The sequence below is a fragment of the Bos indicus genome, chromosome 3, assembly GCF_029378745.1.
Source record: "Bos indicus isolate NIAB-ARS_2022 breed Sahiwal x Tharparkar chromosome 3, NIAB-ARS_B.indTharparkar_mat_pri_1.0, whole genome shotgun sequence".
NCBI classification, from domain to species: domain Eukaryota; kingdom Metazoa; phylum Chordata; class Mammalia; order Artiodactyla; family Bovidae; genus Bos; species Bos indicus.
The window spans coordinates 27,041,335-27,057,198 of NC_091762.1; the positions used below are offsets into that span (position 1 = coordinate 27,041,335).

At 47.8% G+C, this 15,864-nt stretch overlaps 1 protein-coding gene across 4 annotated transcripts in view; it reads left to right on the top strand.

The window, feature by feature from the left end:
* Nucleotides 1-15,864, top strand: part of IGSF3 (immunoglobulin superfamily member 3) — a 129,906-nt gene that overhangs the window by 79,598 nt on the left and 34,444 nt on the right. For all 4 annotated transcript variants that reach the window (XM_070785848.1, XM_070785851.1, XM_070785850.1 and 1 more), the window contains one exon: nucleotides 5,022-5,426. In XM_070785848.1, the coding sequence (XP_070641949.1) occupies nucleotides 5,022-5,426 (405 nt within the window). The remainder of the gene's footprint in view (nucleotides 1-5,021; nucleotides 5,427-15,864) is intronic.

Here is a 15,864-nt window from a genome sequence, read left to right on the forward strand (position 1 = left end):
GGGTGGTAGGAATGAAGTTGTAAGGATTCTGGCCTGGGTGGTCCCAGGTAGAGGAACAAAGGCCACTGCTGAAACTGAGCTGGAAGAATGGAAGCAGGTTCTCTCCCTCCTGCACCCAGACCCTCCTCTCCAGGGGCTCAGCCCTTCTGGCAGTTTAGCGCCTGGTAGAGAAGGGTAGGACAAAACCTTTCACCATTTATTTAGCATTTTCTACCCTTCCTGGCTGAGTGTAAATACTTAAGTTTAACTGTCTCTTAGAATCCTCACCTAGCCTACAAGTAAACACTGTCATTCTACAAGGAGACTCCTTAGAGGGGATAACTCATTTGCCCAGGGCTATAGCTTTTAAATGACAGACCCACAGTCTTGAACCCGGGAAGCCAGCAATCTGCCTTAAAATGTTTTTCAAAGCCTGTGTTTTTATCTTTTCCTCCATACAGCTCTTCCTAAAGAAAGCCATTTCCTGATTAGCATGAAATTAAGATACCTTGATACCCTGGCTAAAACCAGGGTATATTAGATTTCCTTCTCACGGGGTAGTTAAAGAGGCTTCCATCAACATTTATCTGCCTAATGGAATCTGTATATTACATTTTACAAGACCAGTCAGCTACTTTGCTGGGAAGGTACCTTGTCATGTTAAGTATTCCTGTTTGCCAAGAGACTGTGACATCAGTTGTCCTCAGCGATTTCCTATCCCACCCCTGGACCATGCTCACCTTCCTCGTTGGGAGGGCTGCTGATGTTTCTGGGCACACCCCACTGGAAGTGGCAGCCCCAAGTGGTTTTGCCCTCACCAAAGTCCTGGGTCACCACCCGCCCCAGATCAGAACTACTTTTCCTTTCCAAAGCTTAATCCCAAAGATTGACCTGCCTTCTGCACTCACCATGCAGCTCAGATTTTTGTGTCTGGAAACTTCATCTAGTGGTTGAGTTTCCTGTTCAGCTCAATCCCTGAACCTCTGCTCAGCATCCTCTGTGGACATATGGGAAAGGAACTTGTGAGGAAAGTCCTGGGTGTCCAACAGGGGGGGTCTCTCCTTCCTGTGAGGCTAGGAATGTCTGAGGGGTGGATAGAGGTAGAAGTAATTTTATAGCATCAGGTTGTCCTCTGAATTTTTTTTAAACCATATATATATATATTTTTTTTTTTTTTTTTTTTAAACTTTTTGGCTTTTCTGGGTCTTTTTTGGGGCAGAGGCTTAGTTGCACCATGGCATGTGGGATCTTAGTTCCCTGACCAGGGATCAAACCCAGTCCTCTGCATTAGAAGGCTGATTCTCAACCACTGGACCACCAGGGATGTCCCTGCCTTCTGAATTTTTTTCGTATTCATCGTATGTCTGTGGTTCCCACAGCCAGGACTTACCAAGGGATTCTGACCTAACTCTGCCAAAAGATTTCATTCCTTACCTTGTCTTTTACCAATGGAGTTTAAAATACTTTCTTTTATGTCTTTTTTTTTTAAAGTGAACTATATATGTAACAATAAGTATTACAATGTATTACTATATATCTAACAAAATACAGTAATATTGTAATAGTACCTTGGAAGGTACTATTCCAAGTATTTTACATATACTAATTCATTCAGTCTTCACAAAGACCCATTTTACAGGTGGGGAAATAGAGGCAGAAGATTAAGTAACTCGTTCAACGTCACACAAGTAGAAAGTGTCGGAGTTGGGCTTCTGGCTCCAGGGTCTGTGCCTTTAACCTGACCACTGCCTTATGCGTCCCAGGAGTAAAGACACCTAATAAGGTCCCTGGAATCAGTGACATACATGTCTGTAATCTGACTGCCTTTTACTGGCAGCTTGATAGTGGGCAATTTATATACCTCCTCTGTTTCCTCCTCTGTAAGAAAAGAGTGCTAAGCACCTGTCCCGCAAGGTTGTTTTGAGGATTCAGTGACGTAAGGTGAAAGTGAAGCAGTTGGCACCATGCCTGGCACATAGATCAGTTCATTCGCTCAGTCGTGTTTGACTCTTTGCGACCCCATGAATCACAGCACACCAGGCCTCCCTGTCCATCACCAACTCCCAGAGTCTACCCAACCATGTTTGTTGAGTCGGTGACGCCATCCAGCCATCTCATCCTCTGTCATCCCCTTCTCCTCCTGCCCCCAGTCCCTTCCAGCATCAGAGTCTTTTCCAATGAGTCAACTCTTCGCATGAGGTGGCCAAAGTATTGGAGTTTCAGCTTCAACATCAGTCCTTACAGTGAACACCCAGGACTGATCTCCTTTAGGATGGACTGGTTGGATCTCCTTGCAGTCCAAGGGACTCTCAAGAGTCTTCTCCAACACCACAGTTCAAAAGCATCAATTCTTTGGCGCTCAGCTTTCTTCACAGTCCAACTGTCACATCCATACATGACTACTGGAAAAACCATAGCCTTGACTAGATGGACCTTTGTTGGCAAAGTAATGTCTCTGCTTTTGAATGTGCTATCTAGGTTGGTCATAACTTTCCTTCCAAGGAGTAAGCGTCTTTTAATTTCATGGCTGCAGTCACCATCTGCAGTGACTCTGAAGCCCCCAAAAATAAAGTCTGCCACTGTTTCCACTGTTTCCCCATCTATTTGCCATGAAGTGATGGGACCAGATGCCATGATCTTCGTTTTCTGAATGTTGAGCTTTAAGCCAACTTTTTCCCTCTCCTCCACTTTCATCAAGAGGCTTTTTAGTTCCTCTTCACTTTCTGCCATAAGGGTGGTGTCATATGCATATGAGGTTATTGGTTCTCCTGGCAATCTTGATTCCAGCTTGTGCTTCTTCCAGCCCAGCATTTCTCATGATGTACTCTGCATATAAGTTAAATAAGCAGGGTGATAATATACAGCCTTGACGTATGCCTTTTCCTATTTGGAACCAGTCTGTTGTTCCATGTCCAGTTCTAACTGTTGCTTCCTGACCTGCATACAGGTTTCTCAAGAGACAGGTCAGATGGTCTGGTATTCCCATCTTTTTCAGAATTTTCCACAGTTTATTGTGATCCACAAAGTCAAAGGCTTTGGCATAGTCAAGAAAGCAGAAATAGATGTTTTTCTGAAACTCGCTTGCTTTTTCCATGATCCAGCGGATGTTGGCAGTTTGATCTCTGGTTCCTCTGACTTTTCTAAAACCAGCTTGAACATCAGGCAGTTCACGGTTCGCGTACTGTTGAAGCCTGGCTTGCAGAATTTTGAGCATTACTTTACTAGCGTGTGAGATGAGTACAATTGTGCAGTAGTTTGAGCATTCTTTGGCATTGCCTTTCTTTGGGATTGGAATGAAAACTGACCTTTTCGAGTCCTGTGGCCACTGCTGAGTTTACCAGATTTGCTGGCATATTGAGTGCAGCACTTTCACAGCATCATCTTTCAGGATTTGGAATAGCTCAACTGGAATTCCATCACCTCCACTAGCTTTGTTCATAGTGATGCTTTCTAAGGCCCACTTGACTTCACATTCCAGGATGTCTGGCTCTAGGTGAGTGATCATACCATCGTGATTATCTTGGTCGTGAAGATCTTTTGTGTACAGTTTTCTGTATATTCTTGCCACCTCTTCTTAATGTCTTCTGCTTCTGTTTGGTCCATACCATTTCTGTCCTTTATTGAGCCCATCTTTGCATGAAATGTTCCCTTGGTGTCTCTAATTTTCTTGAAGAGATCTCTATTCTTTCCCGTTCTGTTGTTTTCCTCTATTTCTTTGCACTGATCGCTGAGGAAGACTTTCTTATCTCTCCTTGCTATTCTTTGGAACTCTAGATTCAGATGGGAATATCTTTCCTTTTCTCCTTTGCTTTTTGCTTCTCTTCTTTTCACAGCTATTTGTAAGGCCTCCTCAGACAGCCATTTTGCTTTTTTGCATTTCTTTTCCATGGGGATGGTCTTGATCCCTGTCTCCTGTTAGATAGGGCACGTAGATAGTGCTCAGGAAATTCTGGCTGCTCTTAGTTTTGGGATCATAACCAACGTGTTAATGGTCCATCATACTCTCGGAGCTGACGGGACTCTGGTCACCCATCCTGAGGAGTCAGTATTTTGGGTTAGGGATGCTGGAATATGGAGAGACTCGGGCTAGCACACCTGCAGGGCCCCACTTTGCCCAAGGTCCCCCCTTCTGAAGATCAGTCCTTCCTGCTGTGGGTCTTTTGCTGTCTCTTTTCCCTGGATTCCATGAGGAGATGGAGGTCAGACTGGGGAGCCAACCCAAGCTGCCCTGCCTGGGGAGCATGGGCACCTGCTTCCCCCGCCTCCCTCTTCACAAGTGCGCTGATGGGCCGGGCATGAAGGAAGTTGGCACTGGGCTTCTTTCTCCTGTTTCAGCATGGAATCCAAGCTGTCTAGGGATGGTCCTGCCTCCATGCACTCAGTCTCTGCTGTTCAGGGGTGGCGTGGGGTGGGCATTGACACAACAGAAATCCAACTGAAGGTTTCATTGGTAACGGTTTGCTAGTGCTGCTTAAGGAGAATCACCACCAGCCACTTTCTGTGAGGTCCTGTGAATTGTTGGGTTTGTGTGTCAACACGCTAGCAGAAGTAATACTGGCCTGAGCATCAAAAGAGCCCCGTGTTCTATACATCTGTGTCTCTTTTGCTGTCTCTCATTTAGGTAGACATCGTTACCATCTTTCTAAATTCCAAGTATATGCATTAATATACTGTATTGGTGTTTTTCTTTCTGACTTACTTCACTTTGTATAATAGGCTCCAGTTTCATCCACCTCATTAGAACTGATTCAAATGCATTCTTTTTAATAGCTGAGTAATATTCCATCGTGTATATATAGCACAACTTTCTTATCCATTTGTCTGCCGATGGACATCTATGTCAAAAACCACTCTAATATTGTAAAGTAATTAGCTTCCAATTAAAATAAATTAATTTTAAAAAAAGAGCCCCGTGTGTGAGACTTTGTTCTGTTAGCTTTTGCCAGGAGCCCTGTCACTGCGTCCCACTGCCCTGAGGAAGCCAAGTGTCTGTCTCCATGCAGATAGATGTGTCTATCTACCTCTCTCTGCTCTGTCTCCAGAAACAGGCTTCGCGGTCACTGCCATCTCCCGCACGCCAGGGGTGACCTACAACGACTCCTTCGACCTGCAGTGCATCATCAAACCCCATTATCTCTCCCGGGTCCCTGTGTCAGTGACGTGGCGGTTCCAGCCGGTGGGCACCATCGAGTTCCACGGTCTGGTGACCTTCACCCGGGATGGAGGAGTCCAGTGGGGGGACAGGTCTTCCAGCTTCCGGACCCGGACGGCCATCGAGAAGGCGGAATCCAGCAACAACGTCCGGCTGAGCATCAGCCGAGCCAGTGACACGGAGGCGGGCAAGTACCAGTGTGTGGCGGAGCTGTGGCGGAGGAACTACAACAACAGTTGGATGCGACTGGCCGAGAGGACCTCCAACCTGCTAGAGATCCGGGTGCTGCAGCCAGGTGAGGGTCCCGGGTGGGTCGCAGTTAAGTTGCCAACATCAGGACACTTCCTCCTAAATAAGTTCAGTGTGGGTCTCTGAAGATCAGGACTGGGGCCCACCCAACCACGATAGCGGCCTTCCCGGGTGGTTCAGTGGTAAAGAATCTGGCTGCCAATGTAGGAGACGTGGGTTTGATCCCTGGGTCAGGAATATCCCTTGGAGCAGGAAATGGCAACCCACTCCAGTGTCCTTGCCCAGAGAATTCCATGGGGTGGTGAAGAGCCAGACGTGACTGAGTGCACACACACTCTAGAACCACAACAGCATTGTCAGACTCTGGGAATTTCACACGATTATAGGACAGTATTAGCATTTTGCCAGTTGTCCTGAAAATGCCCCTTATGTTTTCTCCTTCCAAACCCGCATTGAGTCACGGGTCACAATCGTATTTAGGTGTCATGTCTCTTTTCCTTTAATCCAGAACACTTCCCCAGTCGCTTCTATGAGTATGTGTTTGTGTGTAAGTGTGAAGATGTTGATATCCGTGAGGTATGCAGGCCAACCTGACTGTTTTGTGGAAAGCTCTGTCTCTTAATGTCATCTTCTATGATCCTTGCAACAAGGATGTGAACAAGGTACCCAGCGTCCCCTGTTTGCAGACAGGAACCTCAGACGCGAAAGGGAGAATACAGGCTCTTACTGAATGTTTGCTTTGCCCTGGGTGCTTGGGATTATTTTATGAAAATTTCACAACAACCCCAGGAAAGGTCAAGTGATCAGCCCAGGGTCATGTAGCTGGTGAATGGAGCCATGTTTGAATCGTTTCCCCCACACTGTTTGCCTGACCCAGGCCCTGCCCTCCTGCTCTGGATTTGAGCACTTGAGAGCTCCCCTCTTCCGGGCAGGTGGAATCTCTCTTGCATCAGGTCGTAAGGACACACTCATTTGGAGAGCCTTAGTCAGGGGGCAGTGTGCAAACACTCTCACCTTAATCAGGCCCTTCCTCTAATGAGAGGGTAAGTTTGTGCTGCTCTTATGGTTTTCTCTGTGTCTGTACCTGTTTCCATTTAGGTTGGTGGCAGGCAGAGGGTGGAGCCTGGCCCTGAGCAGGAGAGCACCAGCAGCCATACAGTGAAGGGTGGGGTCTTTGCAGAGACTTTGCAGAGATGCCTCACCGACTTTGCAAAGATGGTTTGAACACCTTGAAAAAGGGTGTTTCTGATTGCTCACAGCCATGGTGTGTGCCCAAACCAGGTCTGCTCCACCACTGCAAATGATCACAGTGTTTGTTATTTTCAGCAACGTGAGGTTACAAAGTGGCAACATCTGGGCTTATCCTTCACCTCTTCTAGCCCCATAGCAGGGTCCTGTTTGGAATGAATGACTTGGGTAAGTGATGGGATGGTTCCCTGGCCAATTAGAGCTGAAACTTGGACAACAAGATGCCAGGGAAGAGGCTGTTCTGCTGAAGTGGATTTGCAGGTTAATGGGGGGTTAAGCAGAGACCCTGTTTTGTGTGAACCCTTGTTGGTGAGGGACCCGGTTGTCTGCCTCTCTGAGTAATTGCATCCTTTGTGGTCTCCTCTGTCCTCACGGTCAGACTGTGAACCCCCTCGGTGTCCATCACGTGGTTCCAGCTACAGAAGGCAGAGGAAGTGCTGACCCTAGGACCTTGACTGGTGCTGCCTTTTCAAATAAATTCCTAATATTTGCTTGTTTGTCTTACTGCTTAGAAGCTAAGACGGAAGTACTTAAGGAAAGAAAAAAGAATTCGTTCCTTGAAGATTCGGTTATTTGGATTTGGATTAATTCTGGTGCTACTAAAGGGGAAGTAGGGTGATAAGAATCCACCTGGGATGCAGGAGAAGTGGGTTGGATCCTTGGGTTGGGAAGATACCCTGGAGAAGGAAATGGCAACCCACTCCAGTATTCTTGCCTGGGAAATCCCATGGACAGAGGAGCCTGGTGGGCTAGAGTCCCTGGGGTCGCAGAGTCAGACATGGCTTAGCAACTGAAACAGTAACAGCTAAAGGGGAAAGGGGACGGAAATGTACTAAATAGCTCTTGGGTGCCAGGCTTTGTGCTTAGTACCTCTGTTTTCTTTTCATATTCATCCAGCAATGAAATAATACAGATGTCTTTATGCCCATTTTGCTAATGAGGAAACCCAGGCTCCCAGTGTTTAGGAGCCTTGATAGGGACAGTTTGCTTGTCAGATGGAAAACAGATTGGAACAAGGAGCCTAGGTTGCTCTGATATCCACGTATCTCCATTTTGCATTATATCATTTTATTGCCCCCTGAAGAGTTAGGGGACCCAGGATCTGCTCTGAGGGCCATATGTTCAACTCTCACATGGCTTACACTGAGTCAGTTTGTGATTTCACCATGAAGCAAGAACAAGCAGCGACTGGCGTGGGATACTTGGGAGCAAGTGCCCGGGTGCTTGGCCTCTGCTCAGAGGTGCATGGTAATGCACTTGGCTGGCCCTCTGGGGGCCGCAGAGAGCAAGGTGGGAGCTGAGGCTGAGCATGCGCAGCTCCCGGGAGGGACTACGGCACCAGAGAGAGTGCATCCCCCTTAAGTGTTCTGATCGCTCCTTATCAAATATTTATGCACTTAGCACTTCATATTTTCCAAAGGCTTTGTGTTCATTTTTACTCTTTTCCTCACACACCCTGGTTGTTACTAGAGCTTTTATTTGGGCAAAGTAGAAGTGGAGAAATGCCAGAGGGCTGACCACGTGCCGGAGCATGTATTGGACACTTGGTGTAGATGGCCCTCAGTCACCTTTCCTGCAGCCTTGAGAAGAAAGTACTGCTTGCTCATTTTATAAATGGAATATCTGAGGCTCCGAGAGATCAGGACTTGCCAGAGTCCAAAAACAGTGGGAAATAGGGGTGGGAATCCAGGTATGAACTTCATTCAAAAGCAGTTGGGGTGGATGAAAGGGAGACTTTGGCCTTTTTTAGACCATATCAGAAATTATCTTTCTTGGACTTCCCTGGTGGTCTAGTGGTTAAAATTCTGTGCTTCTGCTGCAGAGGACACAGGTTGCATTCCTGATCCTACATGCTGTGTAGCACCCGCGCCCCCCCCCCCCGCCCCTCCCCCACATCCTTTCTGCATTCAGTTAATCTCATTTACAGAAGCAGTTTCTCTTTGTAGAGTGCTGTGTGGAGGTATTTCAGCACCGGTGGCGGAAGCAGTAACTGCAGTAGTGATATCGGCTGATCTCCATTGAGCATTTCTGGCGTGCCCATCACCACCCTGAATGCTTTATACACAATAACGCTCTTCATTCTTAGTCCATGCAGTTCCACGAGGGGGTGCTGGGTTCACCCATTTTATAGGTAAGGACACTGACACAGAGGATAAATAAATTACCCAGCGATCCATAAGGGGCAGAGGCAAGATTCAAATCCAGACAGGCAGTCTGGCTCCAGAGTCCAGGCTCTTAATTTTATTTTATTATGGTATTTTTCACCCCCTCTCAGGAATCTTCTTTGGTAACATATACTTTGATTTAATCCACCCTCTCTCTTAGGTTTACCATCCCTGAACCCCTTTAACACATTCTCAAATTTGTTTTCTTAAATTGGAATCACAAAGTCCCTGTAGAGGTTCCTCCAGACACAGTTTGCTAATGGTGAAGGAGTTTAAATTGTGCCTCCTTGAACACCTCTATTTCATCTCACTTCTGCCACCAGATGGCTCTAAGGCTTGGGGACACCAGAGCTCATTCCAGTGCTGGCTTCTCTTCTTTTTACTCTTCTTCCACATCTTGCCTCTCAAACCATGGATCCTTAACCCTGCTCTGGTGTTTTCCACAGGAACATCATCGCCCCACTGCCCGGCCTTTTAGAAGATGCTTTTGTTGAGTATGCTTGTTCGAACAGCATGCATTAGAAACTCAGGGGCTGTTGGCTCGCTCGTGGCGGTCCTTGTATCAGCCCTCTACAGCCGGTGTCATCTGCTCCCAGGAAGACTGTGTGCTTTGTGCCCTAGACCAGTCCTTGTCAGAGCCACCGACTGACCTGGCCACACCACGGCTCTTTGTTTCTTTGAAATCCCTTCCGTGAGTCCAGGGCCTGTGACAGTGGCTCTCCCTGTCACAGTCTAGTGATAAACATGTTGTGGATCCAATTATGGACCATTCTGGATGCACGCTTCATGTTCCGAACGCACATCCATAAGGAAATCTTCAAGGAATACCATCACCCTTCCTGTCTTATTGATTTAGCTTAGCCTTTACTACCATTGAAGGCAGAGTGTGACACTACCAGGGGCATTTAAGCAGGACTTTTAAGCTAGTTCAGCATATTTGATTCTTAGCTCTTAATCACTTGTTTTTCCTTTTAATTTTGAAGCATTGCTTTGCTTCCTTCTGATTTTCTTTAGCATCCCAAACACCCTCCAATTACATATCCCTAAATACAGAAGCAATAAGGGAAATGTCAGCACTCATTTTCCAAATATTTACAACCGTATCTGGTCTGGCTATTAAATATTGCGCATTAAAATTGACAAAGCAATAAACAAGCTTCTAGGAGGACAGCCTCTGGTGTAGAAAGCCGACTTGTCAGTGGGTATATTCTGCGGGGATTTTGCTGATGGGCAGTTGGGATGAATATTTAATACCCTCTGGATGCTGCCAAATCCGTTTTCTCCAATTTCTTATTGCTGACCTGGCAGGTTGGGTGAGCTCAGGGCTCTTTTCTTTGACTTCCGTGAGTCCGGGGCCTGTGACAGTGGCTCTTCCTGTCACAGTCTAGTAGATGACAGGCTGTCCTGTCCTTCAGAGGGGTTGGCCCCTCCTTTCTTTCAGGAGGACCTGAGGTTCTCTTTCCATCTCGTGTGCCTGTGGCTTCTGCCCAGTGGGTGTTGAGAGAGGGAGTGAGCATGAGAGCAAGAGCCCTGGAGGAGCCCCCGGCCCTCCCCCTGTGCCTCGGGCCTTGTTGTCATGGTTACACCAGGTGCACCTGTTTGGAGTCAGTGAGCAAGGGTCAGTGCTCTGTCTGCAGACAGGTAAGGCAGACAGGGCATGTCTGGGTTACCCTAATTAGCTGTTTCTACGTCCTGACTTTTGCTGGTTTCTCCTCGCCCCTCCCTCCCAGTGCCTTCTACGAGCACGTTTGAGCACCTGCTGTGTGCCAGCTGCTGTGTTAGGTGCTGTAGCTGCAGTGATGGGTGTGTCACAGGGCTTGCCTCTCAGGCTGGCCAGAGGCTAGTCCAGGGGGTAGGCCATAGGGTTGAGCAGAGAATCAGTTTGCATGGGGGTGGGTGGCAGGAAGGAGCAGCACAGCTTTCAGGCTCAGAGTTGTGAATAAAGAACATCACAAGGGAGGCAGCAATGTGCTTGTGACTGAGTCTAGGGTTGGGAGAGATTGGGTTGGCAGGGGCCAGGGGAGCCCCACTAATACAAGACAGCATGGAGCGTCAGAGTTCATGAAGGTTAGAAGCATGGACAGAGCAGACGGCCTGGGTTTTAATCTTGGCTCTACTACTTATCAGAAGTGTGACTTTGAGCAAGTATCTTTATAGAACTGGGGATGATAATATTTATTGCACAGGTCTGGTGAGGACCAGATAGTTAATATTTATAAAAGGCTTAGAGCAGTGCTTAGCACATAGAAAGGATTGCATAATTGTGCGAAGTAAGAATATTCTAAACCGGGCAGATAAGACTTGGGACCACACTCATTGTGTTCCCCTTTTTTAAATAAGTTTGTAGTAGTCCCTTTCCTACTCTAAAATAAAATTCATGTCATCTTTAAGAATTGTTGCTGCTGTTGCTCATTGTTGTTCAGTCGCTCAGTCGTGTCCAACTGTTCGCTACCCCATGGACTGCAGCACTTCAGGCTTCCCTGTCCTTCACCATCTCCCGGAGTTTGGTCAAACTCATGTCCATTGAGTCAGTGATGTTACAATGCCCTTATGGTGGCAGAATGGAGAAACTTTTTTAGAAGTAGTTTGTAATAAAGCAATAAATTCTAACATGTCAGTGCTCGGGGGCGGCTACTGTGGGAGGATCGGTCCCCAGTTCATGCTGCTGCCAGGCAGAGGCCCTGCTACCCACCCCATCGCTGTGTCTGGTTGTGTCAGTGGTACCACCTCTGAGCAGCACTGCTGTCTGGACCGGTTTCCAAGATCCTGAGCAGCTCATGAGATAATGCTGAACAAGGCAAAGGAAACCCCTCCCTTGATATGCCTGCTGCTGCTGCTAAGTTGCTTCAGTCGTGTCCTGCTCTGTGCGACGCCATAGACGGAAGCCCACTAGGCTCCCCTGTTCCTGGGGATTCTCCAGGCAAGAACACTGGAGTGGGTTGCCATTTCCTTCTCCAATGCATGAAAGTGAAAAGTGAAAGTGAAGTCGCTCAGCAGTCCCATGGACTGCAGCCTACCAGGCTCCTCCATCCATGGGATTTGCCAGGCAAGAGTACTGGAGTGGGGTGCCATTGATTTGCCTAGCATATGTTAAAGCTATGGAAAAAACAAAAAGTATTGTGTTGATAGCAAAATGAAAAGTGCTAGGTACTAGGCACAGAGTTTTCACTTCGATGAATGTCATTTGAAAGTCACACGGGACACGAGGCAGAGACCTGTTACACAGAGTCAACCCAGGTTGGTTTACAGAATCTACTGGCTTTAGTCCATCTCATATTCTATAGCCCCCCGCTGCCCCCACCCGCCTCAATTTCCCTGGTGTCCCTGAGAACATTGCTGTCCTGTTGAGAACTGTTATGTGGGGAGCCACAGGTAGGCCCTAAGCTGGGAGCAGCAAGGTCCTGTCTGCAGCCTAGGAGGCTCTCCCTGGTGAGACTGAGGCTGGCGTATAAGGTCTGAGAAGAAGACAGGGGCTCAGCTAGGGTATGAGCACGAGGAGGGAAGGGAGGGGGGCTAAGGTGGTGGTAAGGCTGTAGGGACTCTCAGGTGTGGTAACTGCTGACTGGCAGGTGCCTTTGCCCCCTCCTTTCTGTTTTTGGGGGTTGGGGGAAGTGGGTTGCAGAAGTCACTAGCCTTAGTGTTTTGTTTTAATTTACTTATTTTTCTCTGAGCTGGATCCGTTGCTTTGTGAGGGCTTCTTCAAGTTTGGTGGGCAGGCTTCTCATTCTGGTGGCTTTTGTTGCAGAGCACAGGCTCTAGGTGCATGGCCTTCAGTGGTTGCAGGCTTCTGGCTCAGTAATTGTGGCACAGGGGGCCTAGTTACTCCGAGGCATGTGGAATCCTCCCAGACGAGGGACTGAACCTGTGTCCCCTGCATTGGCAGGCAGATTCTTATCTACTGCACCACCAGGGAAGTTCCCCTCCTTTTTTGAAGATAGATGGGAATTTGCACATGCATGCGCACACACACAACACACACACACACTTCTCCTGCAGCCCTTCTTCACTCTCTCCCAGTCTCCTGGCTGACTTACGTCCCTCAATTTGAAAAATCCCTGCTGTCCAGCTACTGCCCCCTGTAGTCCTAACATGACTGATGACTGTCACAGATCTCTAACAAAGACAGAGCCATCCCTCTCTCCTTCTGCTCCTCACTGCCTGTTTGCTACCCTCTGGCTACTGCTCACACCACTGCGCAGAAACTGCTATCTCCAGAGTTCCCTGCAGCCACCTCGGTGCCACACCTGTGATTTCTCAAATTTGGTGCATCAGAATCACCTGGAGGGCTCCTGAAACCGCAGGTCGCTGGGCCCCGGGCACAGGGTTTGTAAGTCAGTGTCTTCACCCCACGTGATGCTGATGTTGCAGGTCCACAGGTGATTGGAGGCCTCAGATGGAGACGCTCCAGGTACAGAAAGAGCCTTTCTCTCCAACAGGGTACAGTCCAGCTCTGGGAGCTGGGAAGTGCCTGGTATCTGTGCAGGCGTGTGGGGTGTGGGAAGGATCTGGCCTGCAGCCTCTCACCCATCTTCCTACTTTTTCCTCCTGCTGACTCATGGTTGGGGATTAACCAAGTCCTCAACATCTTTTCTTTCACCTTTGTGTTTACTGCCTAATTCCATTCCATTCACTCACGCAGCTGAAAGGTTTCTCAGGCTTTCAGGTGCATTGGAACCACCTGGGGATCTTGTTTAAAAAAAGACAGAGTCTGGTTCTGGAGGCCCGAGGTGGGCCCTGTGTGCATCTGCATTTCTAACAAGCTCCCAGGCGACACGGATGCTGCCAGTCCACAGACAGTACGTTCCGTAGAAAGTGTGCAACTTATGATTGGCATTTCTTGACTTAGTAGGGAGCTTTGAATGTGGGATTGAGCCCAGACACCAAAAAGAAAGGGGAATGGTGAAAACATCCTGCATGTTTATTCTATACCAGGCTCTGTGCTAATTTCTTTCTATAGAATATTGCTTTTTAATCTGCACAACATTCCTCAGAGGTGAATGCTGTAATGGTTCTCACCTTGCAGATGAAAATGCCTCCGATTCTTAAGGGGGCTGGGCTCTCCCCACCTCCATGGAGGAAGGTGGTGCCGGCTGGCCACACATCGCCCAGGGCAGTGCCAGTAGGATGCGAGAGTGTTTCCTAATTACTGGTGCAGGCTGCCATCTCCCCTGGGCTTCAGGAAAGGTCCTTCCTGTCCTTGAGACGCGAGAGGAAATTCAGAACGTAGACACAGAGCTGACCCCTTGCCCACCTGTCAAACATGCGCCAGATTTCAAAAATGCCTCTCTTTCAAGCTTTTCCACACTTCACAATATTTTGACGTGGAAAGGAGAAAAAAAAAACAGAAATGCTTTGAAACATTTCTGTTCCTTGGATTCTTGTTCTCAGACCATGTGACTAGTTGAAGTTTAGTCATAGGAATACAGTTTAACATATGCAGTTACTATAGCAATGGAGGTTTCCTTAGTAACAGTTGCAAAAATAATCTGGCCCCAATTAATAATACATTTTAAATCTCTTTCTGTTCTACACTGAACAACCCAGTTTTTTTGGCCAAGCACCAGATAATTCAGGTGGTGTCATTTGCTCTGATATAGATATCATTTGCATGCAGTGAATCGGGTTGGAAAGGAATGAAAAGGGAGCTGGTTGTTTCAAGTATTAGAGGGATCGGATCTGAAAAGTCGACTGGCAGGCTAACGTGAATCTAGTTTCCAGAGCTTGGGTGCTTGTTGGTGAAGCCTGCCCTGGATTCCAGTGCCCTGGAGGACTTTGTGCGTTTGAAGAAGGGAGAAGGCAGGAGAGTGGGCTTGTTGCCCAGAAAAGATGAAACCAGAAGGGTGGGGTCGTGGCCCAGGGGATTTCTCCCAGGTTATTTCAACCATGTGTGTTGATGCCTGGAGAAGGTCTGTAGGTATGTGAATTCAGCTTTGTGAAGACTGTCACCTGATTTAGCACCGGAAGACACAGCCTGAGAGTTGCTTTTGTAGTCATGGTATTGTGTATGGTCTCTGCTGTACTTAGCTTGCTGAATCCTTTCAGTCACTCAGAACCTTTGTCTGTGGCTTATCTGGGTGTCCAGGTGATAGTCTGGAGCTTTCAAAAGTTTCAGTTGCCTTGGGGTATGGGACTTGGACCTTGATCCTACCTTTCCACTCTCAGCTCTAAGAGAACTAGCCAGCTGGAGCTGACAGAAGAGACCCAGGCGTGACCAGTGGACTCAGTCCTGTTTCTGGATCAAGAGACTGATCGGCAGGGATGCTGGAGACAGGCCCAGGCCAACCTGCCCTGGCCTTCCCTCTGGGCAGACTCATTGGAGGAAGCCCAGCTTGCTCTCCCTATCAGGGTCTGTGCCTTGTCCTGAGTTTCTTTCTTAGCTGATTTGGTCCTCAACACACAAAGTATAAAGAGAAGGGTGAGGATAAAATGATGCTTTTACTTTTAGCTTCCTAAGGGAAACTCGAAATGGTGATTTTTTCTCCCCCACTTTTTCAGTAAGGGGAGGATGGTGAGTAGGGGAAGCAGAGCCAAGTATAATAATGATGAAGTGGGTGAGATCTCCAATTACCTTCGTAAGATATATTTCATTAGACCGTGGCTTCTTGCCACTTTAAAGGAGAGCATGGTAATTAATTAGGTAGGGTAAATCAGGAGAGAGGGGAAGGGGACGCTGGAGTTGGCTCTGTTCTGTCCCATTGTTCATCATTTTCTTCTCCACCTTCTCCTTCCCCCTCCCCCAGGAAGAGCACCCCAGCATCCTCCCACCAACTGCTACCATATTTCTCCAGCTCACTCTCATTCATTCATCCACTCACCCACTCATTCACTCACGTATCCCAGAAAACAGTGAGTGAGTGAGTGCTCTCTGAAGCCCAAATCTCAGGGTGCACTGATGAGACCATCCCCACGCAGGACCATCTTATTCTTCAGAGCACCCCTACCTTTAGCCTCATGAGGGACATGGAGCAGGCATACTCTAAACAATATGAACGGTTGGAAGCTGTTAAACTTCTGCAGCAGGAAAATGCTATGGGCAGGTGTGTGTGTTTGACGAATCTCCCTGGAGGCTCT